Source organism: Emys orbicularis, chromosome 3 (genome assembly GCF_028017835.1).
Source record: "Emys orbicularis isolate rEmyOrb1 chromosome 3, rEmyOrb1.hap1, whole genome shotgun sequence".
Lineage (NCBI taxonomy): Eukaryota > Metazoa > Chordata > Testudines > Emydidae > Emys > Emys orbicularis.
The window spans coordinates 206854863-206878451 of NC_088685.1; the positions used below are offsets into that span (position 1 = coordinate 206854863).

At 42.8% G+C, this 23589-nt stretch overlaps 1 protein-coding gene across 1 annotated transcript in view; it reads left to right on the forward strand.

Moving 5' to 3' along the window:
- The first annotated feature begins 333 nt into the window (after positions 1 to 333).
- PAK5 (p21 (RAC1) activated kinase 5) overlaps positions 334 to 23589 on the forward strand; it is a 90420-nt gene continuing 67164 nt past the window's right edge. Inside the window, exons 1-3 of the mRNA XM_065400816.1 lie at positions 334 to 363; positions 3169 to 3250; positions 18962 to 19176. Coding sequence (XP_065256888.1) covers positions 334 to 363; positions 3169 to 3250; positions 18962 to 19176 — 327 coding nt within the window. The remainder of the gene's footprint in view (positions 364 to 3168; positions 3251 to 18961; positions 19177 to 23589) is intronic.

Consider the following 23589-nt stretch of genomic DNA (forward strand, 5'->3'; position numbering starts at 1 on the left):
ACTGGATTGAGACCAAAAGTTGTTTCATATAGGTCATTGAATAAACATCAACTGATGAGAGTTTTCGATGGCTACTGATTTTAGTAGGACTGTACATTTTCATCTCTGGTAAATTTCCCATTACTAACATCCAGTCCAGTTCTTGTTAACTTTGTGTCATGTCATGTTGCTTGTTCTTGCAGTTTTTTGATGGCTACAGAAGCCTCCTAGAAAGAGCTGTCACTGCAGTAAGGTGAAAGATCTGGATTTCTCCAGAAAGCTTACTTTTATCAAAACTTACTTACATCAATATCAACCAGTCAAATCAAGGATGAGCAAGACCTATTAGTCAGAATGACAAATGGTGATGTAAAAATCCAAAATGTAGGTGACACATCTCATTTAGCCCTAAAATATTTGCATGCAATGGCTCTAAGACTTTTTTGAGATTCAGTCATCACTGAACGGCCTAATGGGAAGGATTAAGTGAACAGTGTTTTTATAATAATTCAGTGTTCTTCACAAAAGATTGTGGGAAGTTTTCTGGATTAGTTGGATGAAAGAGTGAGCTCTAGTAAACACTTCGGGAAGAACCATTATATTGCTTGACAATATATAGTAAGGAAAGAAAGGACAATTGACTTTCCAAATGCTCTTACAGATCAATAGAGTCAAATATCCAAGTAGTAATAACATAGTGTAAGCATCTGCACTTCACTGTAGAGTTTACAAATGTCTTTCTTCCAGGCATACTTTAGTAGGTACACTGTGTCATACTGCACAACAACCTGCAATTAAGATGATCAACCTGTACAAAGGTTTAAAATATTTCTATTACTATCACCACATTTGTTAGGGTTAATTTCTAATACTTTGGGTGGGGCTAATTTTTTAAAATATTGATTAAATGTGCAGGTACTTGCTGCAAAGCCCTTCGCCTGGAATGCAAACAAACTTGTGCTTATAGCAACCCTACAATAACTAATACAGACTGCCGCACTTTCTTAGAAAGCGTGTCTATTAATTTCTGATTCCTTAGGAAGCATGACTATTAATCACTGATTATCAATAGTTACCTATAAAAGTTGTCTTAATGGAAAGTGTACTCCAAAAATGGGTGGAGAAAAGAGAACAGATCCTTGATAGCCAACATAACACAGACCATCCTCAAAAGTGAAAAATGAAGGTAATCCTTTTCCAGGAAGGCTGAGATTACCTTTATGTATGAGTAGTATTACTGCATATATCTTAATGTGTGTATGTATTATGTTATAGCCCAGATCATCAAAAGATTTTTTGGCAACCTCACCAGGTTCAGACTATTGTCACAGAAGTGGTGTTAACTGTGTGCTGATATTCTGGTTGGCCATAGCACCCACTTCAACATTTGAGAAGACTGCTTATTCATGGCAGGAGAATAATCTGCATTATTGTTGTTTGCTTATCATGGTGCCAGAAAGCTGCAGCTGAGATTGGCTCCCCATTGTTCTAGGTCTTGTACAAATATCTAGTCCCTGTACCAAAAAATTTACTGTCTAAATAGATGAATAAAGGTGGGGGAGTAGGGGGAAGAAGTAGTATCATTCCCATTTCACAAATGGGGGAACTGAGGCATAAAGACTAAATGACTCGCCCAAGTTCACATTAGGGAGTTTGTGGCAGAGCCAGGAACTAAACCAGCATCTCTTTTGGTTCCTGTCTCTTACCTCTTACCTCTAACTCTTCCACATCCTGCTTGTTAGGGATGCATAGACACATGGCACACATGTCTTCAAACATATGCTGTGCTCCTGGAGTCCCTCTGTGGGTGGTCGGCGAGCCAGACTCAAGCTCCAATTTACCCATTTTGCTTGTAGCTTTACTTGCAGGCACCCTCCACTATTAGGTGAAGGGGGCGGGGACTCTTCTCACTAAGAGAAATTATAAATATAACCTATGTAATGTGCAGAATGTTTGATCTTCCCTGTGAATTGAATTAAATATACACTGAACTGTTATTTGCAACCTGCCTGGTCATTGGCACACTTGTAATGCTGTCTTTGTCTCTATCCACCAGCAAGTGAGGTGTAGGTGAAATGGATTTAGGTGGATTAAAATGAAAGCTTTAATTTTTAAAGGTATCCTAAATCCATAGTGCCATATTCTCTGCTGATGTAAATTGGTGTTGATCCATTAAGTTCAATGGGCCAATGTCAGCTTCCTCCAGCTGAAGATCTGCCCCTTAATGCGGAGAAGATGGCAGCTGATATATCAAATTGCAGTGCTTCTTTCCAAATAATTTGTCTGGTCTCTTGACAGACTTATGATTTCATACCTGTGCAACTATTATGCTATAATTGCTTCAATTATGAAAACGTTGACAATTTTTAATATTCAGAAGTAAAATGTCTTTCAGATCTCTGGCTTTGGTATTCCCTTCAGGCATTCCAACCATATCATATCTTCTTTCCCTGATAAATCCCCATCTTTATTCTTGACAGTGTTGCATCTTCGTAACGTAGCCTGAATTTTTCTCCTAATTCAAAACATTCAAATAAATGGTGACTACTCTCTGCTCCTGTAATGTATTTTTATAATGTAATATAATATAGCAGTAAGCAAAACATCCTTGGCTTATTTTCAGAAATAACTGGTGATTTTGGTGTGTCCAAATTTCAGGTACTCACCTTCTCATGATTGGGTGGAGGATGCTCAGCACTGCCTTTAAAATCAAGCTTCTTTTTTAGATGTCTTAAATTGGGCACTCAAAATCACTATTCATATTTGAAAATCCTGGATACTTTTTATTTAAAAAAAAATTAGAAACCAAATATTTAAATTTCATTAGTATGTAGAGCATCTTGACAATCAATAAATGACAGGGAACCTGCAGGTAACTTAATATATATATTTAAAGATAATAGAGTGCCTACAATATGTTCATTTAAACTACTTATGATGGCTCAGTTCAAAATTACTGTGCATTAAAATCCACTGAATGCCACAAGGCTTCTAAATTAGGAAAAACATGTCAAACGACATGTGGAAATGGGCTCTTGTGCAAGAGTAGTTTGCAGTGAGAAGAATGAGTATTGTTCCCTGGAGTAAATAAATCCCAGTTTGGTAATTCCGTACCAGCTTTTACTATTTCTCTCCAAGCACTTGTTGTCTTTTGGTTTTTTTATTTGTTCCATTGTGCATCTCTATTAGATATTGCTCATGGGCCAGCTATCAAGAAACACCCTGCTGTGCTGTGGTGTGGCGAATGAAGGCATTTTCAACCATAAACAAGGTATTGTGTGGTTTAAAAGAAACCCTGACAATGACAAGTCTCCGATGGCTTGTAATTGTTTAAATGTATCTTACTTGTATTGCTTAGAGATGCAGTGTCTTTGAGAAACTGACCAATTTGACAAAAGCTTTAAATGATCAGGCTGCTACAGTGTAGATTAGAAGGTGGTTTTTATGAAGCATGTCGCATGCTTATTTGGTGTGGTCTGTGAATCAGTCTGTTTATATCTTTTTTCCTAAGTCTCTCTTTCAAAACAGACTTAGATTCCTAAGTCCTATTGACTGTCATTAGAGTTAGGCACTTACCTGTATGGGACTTAGGCTCTTAGTCAGTTAGGGACTTTAAAAAGTATGGGGGTGAAATTTAATTGAGTTAAATTCAAGAGTAAGGCTTGAGAAACTTTTTATTCTCCTGGATGAATGTTTACTCACCTGTGGGATTATTTGCATGCATAGGAGATCGCTAGCATGATAAAATTCTGTAATATTGCAATATATTGGCTGGCTGAATTCATTATTTGCCTTTGATTTTTATTTATTTATTTATTTATTTTTTGGCTGCTGGATGGTTATTTTGTGATTCTCAGTCTGATTAATTGCTAGGGTGCCTAGAACTTTTTGTAAGGGGTGTGTTATTTGTTGCCTAAATTGCAATGATTGACTAATGGATAGCAGTACAGGAAACCGTATTATAAAGATGAAGGAATAGCAGGGCATTCACTGCCTATAGTATAATTAAGAATGCACTCAAATATCAATTGAGAGAAACAATATTAATGAGGTCTAAAACCATTGTCTACAAAGAAGTAACAAGATCTGCCTCTAGGTAACAAATGAACACTTGGGACCTACATTCATAATATTTGTTTAGATGCTTTAGAGAGTGTGTGTGTGCCTGGTTCCCGTGCAGATACTTTGGCTGGGGAAGGACCCAAGGGATATCCATTCCTTACACACCTGCACTAGGGCTGAGCACAGTAGTAGTCCCTGTGTTTATGGTGTGTAAGACAAGTGCCACAGTCAGCACTTACCTCCCCGCAACTTGTTCCACACTGGCCAGGCGTGGAGGGAAGCACAGTGCTATGTTCTCCAAGGATGGCTGCATTACCTGGAGCTCTGGGAGGCAGGGTACCTGTTTTTGAGGTGTGAGTCTGCCAGAGCTCCCCTTGAGGTGATGAGCCCCTCACTCTGCCCCAATATGGGGCGGTGCCTTCAAGTCATATTAGAGCCCCTACTTTCTCTTGTTCATGTCACAGTTGAGTGATATCTGAATCAGAGGCCACTCTTGACCATGTTGGCTCTAGTAGTCTTGTTTTCCATTTGACAGTTCTATCATGGAAACGGCATAATAGCTTGAGGTTTTGAGTGATCCATTGGACATTAGTTATGCCTGTGTGCAGCCTCTGAGGTGAGGGGGTGGTATTGCTTCAGAGTCAGGCTGTACCAATGCACAGGCATTACCAAGAGTTTATCTAGAGGCACATCTTTGACCCATGGGTGAAGTCTGAGAATAGGCTTAGCACAGAGGATTTCTGCAGGGCTAAGAGGGGCAGAATTCCCCTTCCCCCACCCCATCCCCCAGACAGGATATAGACTACTTCAGTGCAGCTGATGTTGCAGCCCATGGACTACACACACTCGCTCTGTGGCCAGCTTCACCCTGCAGTGAAAGCACAATGGTTCTGTTGCATCCAGGAACATCTGTCACCCAGTGATTCCTGCATCAAGCTTGCATCTTGTGACTGAGCTACAGCATAGTGTTTACAAATAAGGATAACATGGGTGTTACAGAAAGGGAAATCATTCCGCAGCTTCTCTCTCCTAACTACTGCCTGGGGAATTCAATTCCGTTTCCTTTTAAACTTATCCCTTGTGAGAAAGTTATTTTCAGTTTCTGGTCACTGTTGTAGTCAGATCTGTGACAAGATCAACCAGTGGTTGTCACTTTTTTTAGTCCTCCACTAGGTCCTCTCATCTTGCAAACCTCATCCCTCTTCCTCCTATATTCGCATTTAGGGCCCTGGAGATCAGCCTGTTCAGTCTCGCTTTCATCTCAGGCTCCCATTCTCCTCCTGTGGCTTCTCCTATCTCTCTCCGGTAATCCCCTCTGCCAGCTTCTCATACAAGTGCAGCTCTTCTCATCTAGCAGAGGAAGGTAGAACACGATCCAGTGGCTGGAAGCTGGAGCTAGATACGTGCAGGCATACATTTTTGAGAATGAGGGTAATTAACCAGCGGAACAATTTACCGAGGGTCATAGTGCAACCATTTTAAAATCAAGATTGGATGCTTTTTGCCTAAAAGGTATGCACGAAGAATTATTTGGGGGGCAGGTCTCTGGCCTGTGCGCTACAGGAGGTCAGACTAGATGATCACAATGGTCCTTTCTGGACTTTGAATCCATGAATTCCCCTTCTCTGGTAACACTACCAGAGACCCAGGAGATGGAGATACAGAAAACCATACTCACAATACAATCTGCTGAAGGGCTGTCTGTCTGTCGGCAGGAGTGTAGAGCTGCAAATCCTGCCCCGTGGCACAGCACACTTGTTGGTTGTTTTTTAACAAAACAAATATCAGACTTTTTTTTAAAAGGCAGTGGACATGCTTGAATCTACTGCCATTTTGAATACAAGCTTCTTAAGGTCTTCAGGAGAACCTATAATACCTCCATACTGCAGAGGACTGTATCTGCCTTCTAAAATGAGTGACATGTGGGACCTGATCCAAAGCCCATTGAAGTCATAGGGGAATTTTTCCACTGACTTTAGAGGCTTTCATTCAGGCCCATGTTTACATGGTCCATCTATTTCCTTTGATTTTCCCCCACACACACACACCTGCCCCCCAACACCCAATGTTTGTGGTGATTTTCACTTTAACTAAAAATTTAGCATTAATTTATAACTTTAAAAAAAATTGCATGTGCACAGTAGAGAACACGCATTTGATTAAAAAGAGACGTCAGTTTCAAACAGTGAGGGGAAAATACTGTCAAGGTTGGAGGAAGAAGAAAAACCACAGTGGGTGCAAAACCCAGTAGCTACGCAGAACCCTTTTACTGCTATTCTTCCCTGCCCTTATCTCAGCTGCAGAGCTGAGATTCAGTGGATTTCTTTGAAACAAAATTAGCAAACGAAGGTTATGTCTACACTACAGCTTATGCCGGCATAATTTATGTTGCTTGGGGGTGACTAAACCACCCCCGAGTGACATAAATTACGCTGGCATAAGCACTCATATGCACAGCACTATGTCGGTGAGTGTGCTTCTCCCACCAACATAGCTTCTGCTGCTCTCGGGTGGGGGTTTTTTATGCCAAGAGAGTTCTCGCCCATTGGCAGAGAGCGTCTTCGCCACACACACTACAGCAGTATAGCTGTCTCAGTACAGCTATGCCACTGCAGCGCTGTACGCATAGACATCACCTTAGTTTGACTTGCTTGACAGAACATTGTTTCAGGTTTAACAATAGCAAAACCAGCTCTGTGTGTGTTGCACCAAAATTTACTGTAGCCAAACATAATCCAATTAACTACACTGTATGATTGAATGCAAGATTACTTTTAAACAACAAGTATATTTGTCACAGCTGTATGGAGTTGCTCAGTTTAGCCATGATCTCATACTGGCACAGAATAGTGGGTATGACTTTTTGTTTTTCATCCCTTATTTCATGGGTCTTTGGTCTGGATCAGCACTCCTGTAACTTTAAGGGTGATTACATATTGGTTACTTGGCCCGTCATTCATTAACGTACAGTAATGTATGTTTTTAATGATAACAAGGAGGACTCCTTGTTGTTTTTGTGGATACAGACTAACACGGCTACCCCTTGATACTTGACACCACGTTTTTAATGATGTAATTCACTCCTGCCCTGACAAAGCCCAAGTGATCTGGTTTGGGGCTGGGATCAATAGACTAAAACTGATAGAACTCTAATAGTGCAGGGCCAGATTGTGGCCTGGACTGTACATAGGCGCATGGGGGGAGCACTAGGAGCTTTCCCCTCATTGCCTTGCTTGCATAAGGGCTGGACCCAATGGTGTGGGGGGGAGAGCACGGGATCCTGAAGGCACCAAAGATGGCACAGGGAGGAGACAAGCCATGCTGCTTATCCATACCTCCACTCCAGCTCACAGAGTGGGGATAAGCCTGCAAGGGGAGTATGCTATACCCGGTTATGGAGTGTAGCAGCTGGTGTGTTGCCACTGCGCACTCTGGAGCTCCCAGCGGCATTCTGCCTGCCTAAAGCAGAATCCCGCCCACTGCAAAGAGCTGTCCCTTTCAAGGCACAATTGAGCCCCTAATTAGTTACGGGGGAGATTTTTTTCCAAGGCACTCGGCATTGGCCTAACTCTGCTCCCACTGAAGTCCACAGTAAAGCTCCATGGCCGCAGAGTTAAGCCAATGCTGAGTGCTTTGGAAATTCCTCTCCATTCTGAATTATTTAAGATTTACTAATTTTTGTGGCCTTGCTGCATATCAGAATCTATGAGCCTGATTCTCCTTTCATTTGTATCAGCATAATGAGCCGTAACTCCATTTCAGTCAATGCAGTTACACCAGCATGAGAGGAGAATCAGAGCTTGTATCAATGTCTTAGCTTCGCTTTCAGTGTACTTCCCTAGTGATTTATGCTACGATGAATCAATAAGAGGACATTAGCTTCCCCTCGGGATTGAACACTTGCCCTGCATACATTCATCTGAAGCACTAGCTACACCATCTATCCTCACTTGAATTTGATTTGTTGCTCAAGTCATATTCTTTAGTTTATGATCAAGTATTGGAAAAGGGCCCTATTAATCAGAGAACACAAGCGGAAATTGGCAGGCTAATGGCGCACTGTTGCATTGTTTACTGTACAACAGAATGACTGAGGTCACTGTTACGGAAAGCCATTAAGAAATGAAAAGCTTATTAAAGGGAAACTGCTAGCATATCAATTGCCTGTTGTAAGCACACATTTCCTTACCTTCGCTACTAACAATGCCCTGGATTCTTAAGTTGTGGTTTTTGTTTTGTTTTTTTAAAGTTTCACTTTTATTTGCTACACAATTCTCCCAGGGTCTGATTGGGTTCCCAAGATGACCATGTGGATCTTCCCACTCCTGATTAGAAAGAGGGCTTGGCGAAATCCAGAGCAGAATCTCCTACTGAGGGCTGTCCAGGAGCCTGGGGGTATGGGTTGGGGGAAGGTTGGTAGGCAGTGGACTGGCCATGGACAGAATGGAAATAAGCATCATCTCCCCCCAACGTTTCCCCTCTCACCCAGGCAAGTTCTTGGCAAAACAAACAAAAGGAAGTATTTTTTCACACAATGCACAGTCAACCTGTGGAACTCCTTGCCAGAGGATGTTGTGAAGGCCAAGACTATAACAGGGTTCAAAAAAGAACTAGATAAGTACATGGAGGATAGGTCTATCAATGGCTATTAGCCAGGGTGGGCAGGGATGGTGTCCCTAGCCTCTGTTTGCCAGAAGCTGGGAATGGGCGACGGGGGATGGATCACTTGATGGTTACCTGTTCTGTTCATTCCCTCTGAAGCACCTGGCATTGGCCACTGTCAGAAGACAGGATACTGGGCTAGATGGACCTTTGCTCTGACCCAGTATGGCCATTCTTATGTTCTTAAAACTAACAGTCAAAGGCTGTAGTACACTTTTGGCTGTGATAAGGATCCGCCTTTAATGGGGCCAGGGGGAAAGGGCAGCTAAGGGCAGCCACTGGCTAGCAAAGCACTGGCCGCATGGACGTGTGCAACCAATGAGCGTGTGCAACCAGTCTTGTTGCCAAGGTCACAGCTTGGGTGGAGGCAGTGTGCCTCTGAACAGATGGTCTGATCTCTGATCTCCCAGGAGCTAGGGTGGAGCCTGTTCTGTGATAGGGCAAACCCCGCCCCCCAGAATGATGGGGAAGACATCTCAGCAGAGATTTCCTCTCTATTAGCCTTCCTGTGGAGGAGTGGGAAACTGGACCCTCAGTTTGAACAATACAAATGAATGAGATCAGCTCTGCTTTCAGGTGTTAAGTGAATCAGTGTTTGGGGTCTGTCTTGTGTAGAAATTTAAACTTCCACCTGGGGACTCATAACTGTGGGGACGTTGTTGTTCCTAGGTTGTTGTTTTTTATGACAGCTTGGAGTTGGGATCAAATGGGAGCTGACAGTGTCCCTTTAACCTTATATAAATATGCGTTTAAGCAGTATCTTGTACAGTCCCTTTGTGTAGTGTATAGCCATTCCAGCGTTGAGAGAGATGAATATTCAAAAGTGCACAGAGCTAATTTTCAAACACTAATAGCTAGCCCATTTTAATACTAAAAGGGACTAATGCTGATTACATGGTAATGACCCGCAGGGAGTCATTGGAAAAAATTAAACACTGGTGAACTTAATGTGTTGTGCTCTTAATAATTGAAAATGAGCTCAATTTTTAATGGCTAAAAAGAACATGTATTCTGGGGCTGAGATGCAGTAGGAAAAATGCCACTCTAGAGTGAATCTTTACAATCCAGCCATGTGTGTTTGAAGAAAATAGGTTTACGTAAGAACATAAGAACATAAGAATGGCCGTACTGGGTCAGACCAAAGGTCCATCTAGCCCAGTATCTGTCTACCGACAGTGGCCAATGCCAGGTGCCCCAGAGGGAGTGAACCTAACAGGCAATGATCAAGTGATCTCTCTCCTGCCATCCATCTCCATCCTCTGACGAACAGAGGCTAGGGACACCATTCTTACCCATCCTGGCTAATAGCCATTTATGGACTTAGCCACCATGAATTTATCCAGTCCCCTTTTAAACATTGTTATAGTCCTAGCCTTCACAACCTCCTCAGGCAAGGAGTTCCACAAGTTGACTGTGCGCTGCGTGAAGAAGAACTTCCTTGTATTTGTTTTAAACCTGCTGCCTATTAATTTCATTTGGTGACCCCTAGAAATATTGACCTACCCTTCCTGGCAGTGTAGCTGTACTAACAGTGCTGGCATAACATGGATGATTCTACTGGTTCACTAGGACGAAGCATCTTATTAGTGAATTATTGTAGTGAGAGAAAATTGGGGTTTCTGTAGTTCATACAAGTCTTGCAAAAGTTATTTTTTGGTTTAAAATTATCTCAGTGTATACATATTAGTAGGCTTCATGCACGTTTATGAGACAGGTGTTTTTGTTTTTTAAATGACTGAGTTCTTTTACCTAGGCACTGCTCTGACCTGTGCCACCTGGCACGAGTCACCAAGAGCCTGCCTGACAGCTGGGGACAGCATATACCCTCTCCATGCCACCTAGCCCTGGACTGAAGTAGAAGGGTGTTGGAGCTGGCTCCAGATCACTAAGGGGCGAAGGGGACCTTCCTAGTGCAGCTGATGTCTTTCCTTTCGGTGCAGGGGAGGGGCTGGGAAAAGAGAGTTTCTCCCTTGAAGTTCCAGACAGTTACTAATTTGCGGAGGAAGCAGGGGGAAGAAGGGGCAGCATTAGAGTGTCTTTCTCCCATCTCCTGCTCTACTCTTTCAAATCAACTGCAACCACTTCAGGTGGAATCTATTGCCCCTGCCCCTCATGAAGATGTAGGATTCAGCCTGGTGGGTCTTTCAGCCTTGGGGGGAGGGGGGGAGAGAGGAGGAAATGAGGTCATATGGGGGGCCCTGAACATTCACTATTAATGTGTATCCATAGAGTATAAATGTTTAAAATTATTTTTAATAAAGCAATTTAAACTAGAAGCCCCAGTAGCAGAGGGAGAAAGGACTCTGAGTTGGACCTACATTAATGGTCTGTAGCCTAGAGCAATCTTGTACTGTCCTAAGGAAAACTGTATTAGGAAGGGATGCCGTTTAAGGCACTGTTGGTATAAACAATGAGTTTCCACTTTATGAATACTCAATGACTAATTCTCTTCTGGGGTAAATTGGTGCAGCTTCATTGACATCTACACCAGCAGAAAATTTGGCCCTCAATCTGCAAAGAAAATATGGGTCCCCTCCTAATCCCATTGGTTTCACCAGACAGTAGGATTGAGCCCTTTGATTATATAAGTAACTCAAATGCTGGGATTCCTCCCATAGGCATCAGCTCCACATCTTGTGATCTGAGAGATGGTATCATTCAACCTTGCTCTGAGGTAATAAGCTACTTCAGTGGAGTTACTACAGATTAACACCATCATGCCCCTCTTTTCTCTGCTAGGAGACAAAGGCAATCTCTAATCTGTTCTACAATGTCTTGGCTTACTCCATAAATCAGGAAGACCTCATAAATCTGTGGCACTGCAAGCAGAGTATGCGTGTTATAAAATAAACATGGGTTTCTTGTTAAAGTTGGCCACTGCTAGAGTTATTATGGCACTTTTATTGATACCTTTTATTTTTATTTTATTGAGCCTTATCACCAGACTTAATGTCATCTTCTGCAATAATTGAAGGATTGTCTCCTTGACAGTCCTCCCAGATGAACATAAAATGAATAAATGCGCTGTTTGCAGACATGTTTTAGTACAAATGAAGTATAGTTATGATAGAAATATCCCCATGTGACTGGTTTTTCTGTGGACATGCTTTCTCTCCTGGAACTAGTTCAAAATCAATGTAGCTGTCATTTGGACAGAATCTGCCACCCATACTGCCTATCAGTAGCACCTTGCTCTGAGTGATCCTATTGAAATCAGTGGGATTATTCACAAGTAAGGTACTAGTAAATGTGAGTGAACTGGTCACCTACTTTTTTTGTTTCTTTTAACAACAGTACCAAATTCATGAATCCATCAAGTCCCATTTCCTCCTTCTCCGGGGGGAGGATTCACAGAGACCTGCAAGGGAGCCATTTATAAATATAGCATTAATTTAAAGGCAACAGAATGCCCATGAGTCTGTGGGGATGGTGCTAAGAATTAAATTAGTAACTGGGCACACTAACGTGGGTGGTGATACCAAGAGATAGTAGACTTCGTGGGACTTTTTTTTTTTTTTTAAGCACTTCACAACACTACCTTTGCCTCTGCTAATGGATCCTGGTTACCTGAATTTTTTATTCTTGGGCTCAGGATCAAATTCTGTTGTCTGCAAAAATAACAATGACGGGATTAAAATTCCGTGGGACCCAGAACTGACGTTTACCTGGACTATGGTTAACTTTCAAAATAGAGGGATATTTTGCCTGCAACAGAGATTTTGCGAGGCTTAAGCACAAACTCCTCCAATTATTTATCTTCAAGAGGTGGAGATGCGTCTAGAGTTTATTTCAAAAACAATGTATAAGCCTTAGGACTCTTGCTCTTCCATTTGCTTAGTATGCTCTCTGCTTCCCCAACTTGTTACTAAATAACACTGTTAACTCGTGTAACAGTAAGTATGGCAGAAAACCTCCCTTTAATTTTGCCTCTCCTTTCTGAAGTGTGTAGATGATGGTTGCCATCTTGGCCAATGCACCAAGAATTGAATACCAGGGCCCTCAAGAACTAGCAGCATGAGCTGCCAAAGCTCTCTAGCTGGGGGTGTGACACTCATGCTTTGTGGATTGGGCAAAGATGGGGGACCAGTTGCACACACTCACCAGTATATTACGTATAGATGGAATCTTCTGGTTTGACGGTAGAGGACATACATTCCAATCAGCAACCATGCCATTTGTTGATCTCATTAAAGAAAAATGCAACATGGAATTAGATGAAAACAAGCTCTACATGAACGGGGGGAGGGGAGTAACAAATTTCCCCCCCTTTTCCCATTCGATACAGTAGCAGGCTCCAATCAACCACAACCACATGGCACTGGAAGGATCAGAATGCATGCATTGCCAGAAAAGCTTTAGAGCCACTGGTCTAGATGGTTTTGATGGTTTTATCCTATGTTCACTTGTGGCAGGGGTAAAGCTGCCATTGACTTTTTAATGGAGCAAGTTGAGGGCCTAAGTCTAAGAAATTATTTATTAGTTTTGTATTACTGTAGCAACTAGTAGCCCCAGTTGGGTCCCATTGAGGTAGGGGATGCTGTACAAACAGAACAAAGACAATCCTTGCCCCCAAAAAGCTTACAGGCTAAGTATAAGAGGGTGGATGGGGGGAGTACAGTCAAACAATAACAATACTGGTCAGCATGATTGGCAGTGGTTTCAACACACTAGCAGCGTATCTGTTGTCAGGTTTTTGTAGATTTCATGGAAGAGGAGAGTTTCAATTTTGCAGATGTTTCTCCCCAGTGTGGGGGCAGCATGGGAGAAAGCACAAAGACACGTGTTAAATTTTTAAAAAGTGGGTGATGGAAGCTAGTATCATGGGCTGCTCAGTGGTGGGAACTGAGCTTTTGATACTGAATGAAAAATGGTAAGTAGGGTGGGGATACGTTATGGAGGGCCTTGAAAGTGAAGACAAGTAGATTATGCTTGATATGAAAAGAGGGAGCCAATGTGGGGGATGCAAAGAGGATTGCCATAATCAAAGCTACAGGATAGGAAGATGAGCTGTGTAGCGGCATTCTCCATGGACATGAGTGGGGCACAATGGCCGTTGTGAAGGCCAGAGAAAAGGATATTGTGTAGGAACGTAATGTAGAAATGCTCTCTAAAAGATCCACCATACACCAGTCATTGGCTTCTGCACAGGGCGTCAAGCTGGAACAGGTTTGCATGTGATTTCCTACAAAGGAAAGCTGGGGTATTTCAAAATAGAAAGAGTACATGCAACCTCTCGCATTATCTGAAAAATTCACATCAGTTGATACTACCTGAGAATCCTGCTAGAAAAGTCAGTGTTCACGTGACAAAATGTTCTTGCACACCTGATGCATGTAATCCTGGAGCAGGCATTGAACTGCACGACTCTCAAACCCAAATTTAGCCTAGCTATAAATCTACCAAAAATTATGGTCTCCGTCATAAAGCCTGTACATTTGTGGCATTATATAAAATATTAATTTTTACCTAATTTTGTGTTCTCTCTGAGAAGCCAGGAAAGATTACTGAGGAATTTAAAAAAAGGGGGAAGGGGAACTTTTTTTTATAACAAAAGGAGCTTTGCTTTCCAGGATGAAGAAGCTCTGCTGGCCAATAAATGGAACATGTATTGCTTTTCTATTTATCTCTCAAGAGCTACTCCAGTCTCTGATCAGTTCCATAATACGGAACTCTTTGGCTTGGTATGCCCTGACCAGATGCTCTTTAAGGGCTTGTCTTCACTCCGGAGCTAAATTGGCACTGCTGCAGTCGATGCAGCAGCATTGATTTAGCGGGTCTAGTGAAGACAAGCTCAGTCGATGGAAGAGTGCTCTCCCGTTGATTTCTGTACTCCAACTCAATGAAAGGGGGAAGCAATGTCAGTGGGAGAGCGTCTCCCATCAACATAGTGTAGTGTAGACCCCGCGTGAGTAGATCTGAGCTACGTCGACTTGAGTTACGCTACTAACGTAACTCACATTGCATAGCTTAGCTCGATCGGCAGCTGTAGTGTAGACCAGGCCTAAGAGTCTGGTGGAAATGAGCCCCTCTTCTGACCTCTTTAGGAAGTACAACGGCAAGAGTTCTTCCTTTTCCGTTCAGGTTTCTTCCCTAACTACAGAGGAACTTGGCCACATTACAGCAGGGCTCAAGCCCTTTGCACCTTCAGTTCTTCAGCCACAAGCGTATCTACCAATTTGCAGCAATATATTTCCCCTACACTTTTGCCCTTGTAGCTAAATTAGCCACACACACGAAAGGGTAAATGCTGCTTTACGTGTACTTAGTGACCATATCTGTGCATGCTCAGTAGGTGACTTTCACAGAGGCATAACTCTTGAAAAAATAAAGGCTCTTCTCCTGGCTGAGGGCTATTTCCATGCCAGATTTTAACTTTCTACCTCCAGCCATTTCAGCTATTGTGTGACTCAAAAATCATGTCATTAGAGCTGGTCAAAAATTTTCCAATGGAACATCTGTCTGGGTGAATACTATCTTGTTGAAATCAAAGTTTCATGGAAGCCAGTCTATTCTGACTGATTTTTAAAAATGGAACTGAGTGTTCTGATTGCAAATGTCCATTTTTAATGTTTTCGGAATGAAACATTCAAACTTTTTTGTTTCAAAATATTTCATTCCAGTTTTTGTTTATATGTATGTATAAATAAAATAAAGTCAAAATTAAAATGAAATGTTAAAATTTAATTAAAACAAAATGACACTTTTTGGTTTTGTTCTGGAATCTTGTTTGACAGGAAGTTTAATTACATTTTTTTATTTTTTTGTTGTTGTTCCATTTCAGAATGGAATTTTTTTTGAAATTTCATGTATAAAAGGAAAATCCAATTCCCACACAGTTCTAGCTGCAGTATCTTTTTTATGAGGTTCTCTTGTACTCAATATGGAAGGCACTGCAGTGTTTCCAACTCTCATGATTTTATTGCAAGTCTTGTGGTAGTTGATGTCTTTCTTAAAGCCCCAGGTCCTGGAATCATGTGAATGCCTGAGAATCTCAGCTTTGATTTTAAAAATAAGTACGTTTCTAGCCCAGAGGGTTTCAGATAAAAGCTTAAAACCATTATTCAAGTGCATTTGAAAGCTTCAGCCGTCAAAGAAAATGAACCCCAATTTTTATTTTTATTTTAAATCTTGAGATTTTTAAGCTATTAGTGTTTGTGGGGAGGGGCTGACTTGTGTTTTTTTTATTTTTTTTATTTATTTATGTATTTATGTATTTATTTATTTATGTGAATGCTAGAGGTTGGCAATATTGGCATGGCTTTTGTTTAAACTTTTTTAAAAATTGCCAGTGGCTAGAAACCAAAAATGAAAAATGTCAACCCAAAACCATGGGTTAGGATAAAAATATTTTGTGTTACTGTAGCACCCAGAAACTGGAGTCATTGACCAGGGCAGCCTTGTGCTAGGCACTGCAAATACACAGAACGAAAGGATGGATCCTGCCCCAAAGAGCTTACACTCTCTAAAGATAAAACAGAGCTGACAGGTGGATCCAGGTAGTCTGCTCTTGCTGTCAATAGGATTCCACTGACATGGGCTCCCGCTTGTTATTGTGTTTCTGTTTTGTTTGTTTTTTAATTTAATACTGACCAATAATGAAGCAATGGCTGAAAACTTGGAGAGTGCAGGTTTACAGTTAGGCACCAGTGGAAACAAAATAAGAGATCAGAATGCTAAGAATTGGAAAGGATGGGAGGAGCAGAGTGATAAGACTTCACAAAAGGAAGCTAAAAATGACTGTAAGTAAGATCTTAGCAGGAGAGAGAGAGAGAGAGACTAAAGGGCACTTGATTTCAAACAAGACACAATAATTAGAGAGAGCTCAGAAGAGAGGAACAAAAGCGATGAAAGGTTTGGAAGATAAGACCTATGAAGAAAGGTTAAAAGAACTAGGCCTGTTCTATCTAGAGAAAATAAGCTTAAAGGAGACATAATTGTCTACAAGTATGTAAAGGGAAGGTGTAAAGAGGACAGGCATCAATTTATTCTCAAGTCAAGGAGGATAAAACTAGGAGTAATGGGTTTAACCCTTAGAGGGCCATGGAGGAATCATAGAATCATAGAATAGCAGGGTTGGAAGGGACCTCAGGAGGTCATCTAGTCCAACCCCCTGCTCAAAGCAGAACCAATTCCCAACTAAATCATCCTCCTATTTGCTATGTACTCTTTACAGAAGACCTGGAGACTTACATCCTATTTCCAAGCAGCAGAAACACTGCCTTTTTCTCCTCTGTCTCCCTCCCCTCCTCCAGCCCCACAGCCAGTTCCCAGCCCAGGGCTAGACTAGCTTCCAATGAGCCCAATGTTCTCCAGACCTCTACCCATCTTCGAGCACTGCTGGCCCCACCTCCCCGTTAGCTCAAGCTGCCGCCCCTGTGCTTGCTCCAAATGCTTCAGGTCTTGCTGGTTCCCAGTCCAACAGACGCGCTGAATACTGGTAGCAGAGATAAGTGGGTTATTTCAGGACCATAGTCTTAGGTGGAGGAGAGAGGGTTTGTCCAGCATGAGGCAGCAGGAATGGCTCCCTTCCCCCCCCCCCCCAAAAAAAAAATCCCAAACCTATCCCACTCCCTAGTTGCTTGGAATCCTTCCTCTTCCCTGGTATAATGGCCCCACAGCAATCTGGCTAAAGCCCTAGAAACATCGCCCTTCTCCAAGATGTCGAACACACTGTAGGCTGGAATGAGTCATTAGGCTATGCTCAGAGTAAGTGGTGGTGTGGAAGCTGTCCTGCCCTGGCAGTAGCCTGGGTGAGACTTGTGACCGCTGCACCTCCCTTGCTGCGGGATCTGGAGTAAATTACTTCAGCCCTTTACAGGGTGCAGTTTATCCATCTTTCCCCTGTGCATCGGGCCGCCCACTCCTTGACCCTCTCTGGCCACCCCTTGCAAGTACTGGGCAAGCAGCCTCTGCTCACCTGCTGCCCCTGCTCGCCGTGGCCAGAGCCACAAAGGGTTAGGGGTAATCTAGCCCCGGGAATGATTAGTCAGTCTCTTGAGGATTAAATCATAGCAGCAAAAAAAAAAAATGTTAAATATCCCAAAAGGCATTATCAGAACAAACCCTGGAACCAGTTGTCCGGGGTAGCTGTAAAATCGCCCTCACTGGAGATACACAGGGCTAGATCGAACTCCCATCCAAGGGCACTGGAGATTGTTGGAGAACGATAATGAACCCAGTCCTGTCACTGTGCAGCAGGTAAACAAGATGACCCAACGGCGTGCTCTTCAAAGCAAACGCTCCAGTGGTCACGGAAACAGCCAGCTTCACCATGCAGCTGAGGTGGGGCCTTGGGGGAAGGGGTGGAGTGGGGGGTGGGGCCTTGGGCAGAGCAAGGGTCGAGCACCCCTCTGCAAATCAGAAAGTTGGCTGAATCCCCCCCTCACATGCTAGCCAGCCGTGCAGGAGACAGCAAGCTGCTCCTGCAAAGGGACGTGGGAGCAGGTGCTCAGCCTCAGTGTGCCTGATGTTTCCTGGGCTCCCCCAAGGGCTGTGCAGCTCCACTCTCTCGTTTGCTATGGGCTGTGTCTAAACGGCACCGTCAGGCCCTCGATATTCTCTTTTCGCAGGAGATCATTTCTCTCCAAAAGGCGAGCTGCACTGCATGAGTGCAGATTTTGCTAGTATAGGCGAAGACGCTGAAGGGTGGCTGGAATCGGAAGCAGGATCTCTGCTTGTCTGGCATTACTGAAATGGCGAACAAGCAACGAACCCTCTTCTAACTTCAGCAGGATGCAATCTAAGTATGGATGTATTAGGACCTGATGCTCGGCTGGTGAAAACAGTCCTCCTGCCAAGATTTAAGCCTGATGAGCATCTGGCCTATAGTTCTGAGATGCAAGTTCTTCTATTTACTTCTGTTCCGTATTAGGTATCATCATTATCATGACATAGCTAATCACTTTGAGGATAAATACAGAAAGGACTATGAGGCGTTCAGATACTACAATAACTGGGGCCAAATCATAGAATATCAGGGTTGGAAGGGACTCAGGAGGTCATCTAGTCCAACCCTCTGCTCAAAGCAGGACCAATCCCCAACTAAATCATCAGACCTCCAATAGATCCCGGTGGGATTATGTGCAGAGTAAAGCACTACTCCATGTGAGTAAATGAGGCAGAATTGGAAATTTTGAATCAGTAAAACTTAACATCCGTTTTATACTCCGCAGGTAATGATGACAGATTAAAAAGTTGAGACAATGTCAAGATAAATTACTTCTTGTTTCTGTTCTCCCATACCTCCCCTTCCCCTCAGGTTTTTCCACCATGTTTGGAAAGAAAAAGAAAAGGCTTGAAATTTCTGGACCGTCAAATTTTGAGCACCGGGTTCACACTGGATTTGATCACAGAGAACAAAAATTTACAGGACTACCTCAACAGTGGCACAGCTTGCTAGCGGACACCGCAAACAGGCCGAAGCCTATGGTGGACCCTTCATGTATCACACCCATCCAGCTTGCTCCCATGAAGGTAGTGTACAGGGTCTGGGTTTCCTATTGTCTTTGAGCTTTTCATGCAGGTTCCAGCTCTTGGCAGTTTTACAGGAGTAATGTTGGTACATGTTCTCCAGAAGGACTGAGGGTTCTATTTCTTCATCACCAAATGCATATTTGTTGGCCCAGGACCTGCTATTAATAGGGTACAGATGGAATGCTGGGCCTGCCTGGAGTCCCACAGACTTTGTCGCGGATCAGTGCAGGTACAGCAACCAAGTTCAGAAACTGGGCCGTCATTTATTGCACTGTAAATCAGCCAGTTTCCTTTCCTTTCATCCCCACTGTAGCCATGAGATTAAATCCTGGACCTTTTAAGTCAATTGGAGCTCTGCCATTGACTCCAGTATAACCAGGATTGATGTGTATATTGTATTTGTATTATCATTATTACAAATACTAATAGTATTGGGGTAGCACACAATCGGGATCCAAGCCATAGCATGCTAGACGCTGTCTAACCCAAAAGGAAGATATTATCCACATCCCAAAGAGTTTAATCTGAGACATGCAGCATATAAAGTGTTAGTGGAGAGCTATACCCCAAATCAACTATTAAATACTTCGAGGGAGAGAGAATACTCTAGCAAATGTATTTTTAAAAACAAATATAAAAATGACCTAAAATAGATTTTACATGCATAAAAATGTCATACCTCCAATGGGCAATACATTGGCACTGTCCAGGGTTACGTGACAGTGTCACGTGTCAGGCCTGGCCTACATGGGGGCGCGGGGGATCGATCTAAGTTATGCAACTTCAACTACATGAATAATGTAGCTGAAGTCGACGTACTTAGATCTACTTACCGCAGTGTCTTCATTGCGGTAAGTCGACTGCTGCCGCTCCCCCGTCGACTCCGCCTGCGCCTCTCGCTCTGGTGGAGTACCGGAGTCGATGGGAGAGCGCTCGGCGGTCGATTTATCGCGTCTTCACTAGACACGATAAATCGACCCCTGTGTGATTGATCGCTCCGGAGGTAAGTGTAGACATGCCCTCAGAGTGGACAACTGCAAGTCCCTTTTCCAATTGTATAGAGCTCCCATTTCTAGCCCTGCAGGGCTGCAAGATATCAGATCTTAAACCTGGCACTGGAGTTATTGTCCATTTTGGGCCTTAGGCAAGGGTAATGTGGAGAGAAGCACCACACTTGGGGAAGGAAGATTTAAAAAAAAAAAATATTAGGGCAGCTGTGTGAAGATCCTTTAGAATTTAGACATTCTAGACTAAGCTCGGGGAAGATGGGCAGAGTGCAGGTGAGACAGTCAAAGGGGCATGATAAATGCATGTTCAGTTGGCTCTACAGTATCACACACCCGACATGTGCACGCATGTGTTTTCTCTCTCTCATATTCACACATGCTGCTCTTTCTTTCTTACTCTTACTCTACCACTATCCTAGAAGAGAAGTTCTGTGACTTAAAATTCTTATCGGCTTCTTTCCATCCATGAAAAAATATCAATTCTGAGAGTACAAATCATTCATTTGTATTTGTTAATCCTCCTTGCCAAAATCAGGTTTACTGCCAACTGCTGTGTAATGTGCTCTCTACCTGCGTGGTCTGGATTGTTGAAAAGCAAAGAAGGATTTCTGGTGTGATTAAAATAGCTTGCTGTTGTGTAAAAGAAGCACTGGAGTAATGGAAAGAGCAGAAAGGCATTTGCCTGCTAGATGTGCATAAGAATAAGGACAATCGCATTCCACAGGATGCGCCATATATATGATCCAGTGGGTATTTGGCCATAAATTAACAAAGATGTTATATAGAGGAAAAATCAGATTACTATTTTGCTGCAATCTCGTCCATTTTATGGATTTCTTTGGGATGATCCGTCTTTAGGCTTAAAATCTTTTAAAATGTATTGGATTTGTCAGCTCTGCATAGCCCGTCTTAATTATGGGTCCAAGCCAGCCAAAGACTTCCACATGTGAGCAGCTTTGCTCATGTGACTGGTCCCTTTGAAGCCATAGGCACATATGTGCATAAGTGTCTGCAGGATTGAGCTCTCTCTGACTAGGTGAAGAGTTGTGAGACAGTGTACAAAGACAAAACCTGATGCCATTGGGACGGTGAGAACCATTTGCAATTATTTTAATAGACCGACACTATCTTGTCTCTCCTTGTATTTATGAAGTAGTTGTTTTTATTAGTCCTGGAAATCATATAGGGTCCAATCTGGCAATGGGGCTGTGGATAAACTCCCATTGTATACTGCAGGAGTTCTATGCACAGTGGACTTGCTTTCATGTTACCTGGTGGTTATCCACTTTTTTTTCTCTTTCTCTCCCCTCCTCCCACCTCCTCAACAATATAATTACTGCACAAGATCTTATCACCATATTCCACCCCCCACCCCCCAGACAATCTATTTGAGGACTTAAGTAAGGTACTTCTGAAAATTTAAGTCCCATTTTCAAAATTGACTTTGGCACAGATCCCCAAAGGTGCCTAATTCCCATTGATTTCAGGGGGAGTTAGGTACCTAAATACCTTTGTAGATCGGAGTCTTAGTCACTTAGGAACCTATACTTTCAATGAGATGGAGGATTCTAGGTCACTTTTGACAATGGGACTTCGGCTCCTAAATCACTGAGGGACTTCTGAAAAGTTTATCCCTTGTCTACACTACAATTAGCACATTTTAACTAATATGTTTTTTCTATTTTCGTGGAAACGTGCCCACAATATAATGTAGACTCATAGACTCATAGACTTTAAGGTCAGAAGGGACCAATATGGTCATCTAGTCTGACCTCCCGCATGATGCAGGCCACAAAAGCTGACCCACCCACAACAGAATATTCCAGCCTGCGACCCCTGCCCTATGCTGCGGAGGAAGGCGAAAAACCTCCAGGGCCTCTGCCAATCTACCCTGGAGGAAAATTCCTTCCCGACCCCAAATATGGCGATCAGTAGAACCCCGAGCATACAGGCAAGATTCTACAGCCGGACCCTCATTTTACCCGCGATGGCACGTTAATGCCTAATTGACTAAAATCACGTTATCCCATCAAACCATTCCCTCCATAAACTTATCAAGCCTACTCTTGAAGCCAGAGAGGTCTTTCGCCCCCACCGTTTCCCTCGGAAGGCTGTTCCAAAATTTCACCCCTCTGACGGTCAGAAACCTTCGTCTAATTTCAAGCCTAAACTTCCCCACGGCCAGTTTATATCCATTCGTTCTTGTGTCCACATTACTACTAAGCTGAAATAATTCCTCTCCCTCCTTGGTATTAATCCCTTTGATATATTTAAAGAGAGCAATCATATCCCCCCTCAGCCTTCTTTTGGTTAAGCTAAACAAACCAAGCTCCTCGAGTCTCCTTTCATAGGAAAGGTTTTCCATTCCTCGGATCATCCTAGTGGCCCTTCTCTGTACCCGTTCCAGTTTGAGTTCATCCTTTTTAAACATAGGAGACCAGAACTGCACACAGTACTCCAAATGAGGTCTCACCAGCGCCTTGTATAACGGAAGCAGCACCTCCCTGTCCCTACTAGAAATACCTCGCCTAACGCATCCCAAGATCGCATTCGCTTTTTTCACAGCCACGTCACATTGCCGACTCATAGTCATCCTGCGATCAACCAGGACTCCGAGATCCTTCTCCTCCTCCGTCACTTCCAACCTATGCGTCCCTAACTTATAACTAAAATTCTTGTTAGTCATCCCTAAATGCATCACCTTACACTTCTCACTATTAAATCTCATCCTATTATTGTTACTCCAATTTACAAGGTCATCCAAGTCTCCCTGCAGAATATCCCGATCCTTCTCCGAATTGGCAATACCTCCCAACTTTGTGTCATCCGCAAGCTTTATCAGCCCACTCCTACATTCGGTTCCGAGGTCAGTAATGAATAGATTAAATAAAATCGGACCCAAAACCGAACCTTGAGGAACCCCACTGGTGACCTCCCTCCAACCCGACAGTTCACCTTTCAGTACTACCCGCTGCAGTCTCCCCTTTAACCAGTTCTTTATCCACCTCTGGATTTTCATATCGATCCCCATCTTTTCTAATTTAACCAATAATTCCTCGTGCGGCACAGTATCAAACGCTTTACTAAAATTGAGGTAAATTAGATCCACCGCATTTCCTTTATCTAGAAGGTCTGTTACTTTCTCAAAGAAGGAGATCAAGTTGGTTTGGCACGATCTGCCTTTCGTAAACCCATGTTGTAATTTGTCCCAATTGCCATTCACCTCAAGGTCCTCAACTACTTTCTCCTTTAACCAGTTCTGAATCACAAAATGATGCTGGGCTAAAAAGCCCCTTTAAAATTTGTGAAGTGTTGTTTTAGGTCACAAAGGTGATATGGTAATAAAGGCATTGTGGGTTTCTACATTTATTCTCTCTTTAATTACTTTTGTATCGAATGTGCCTAG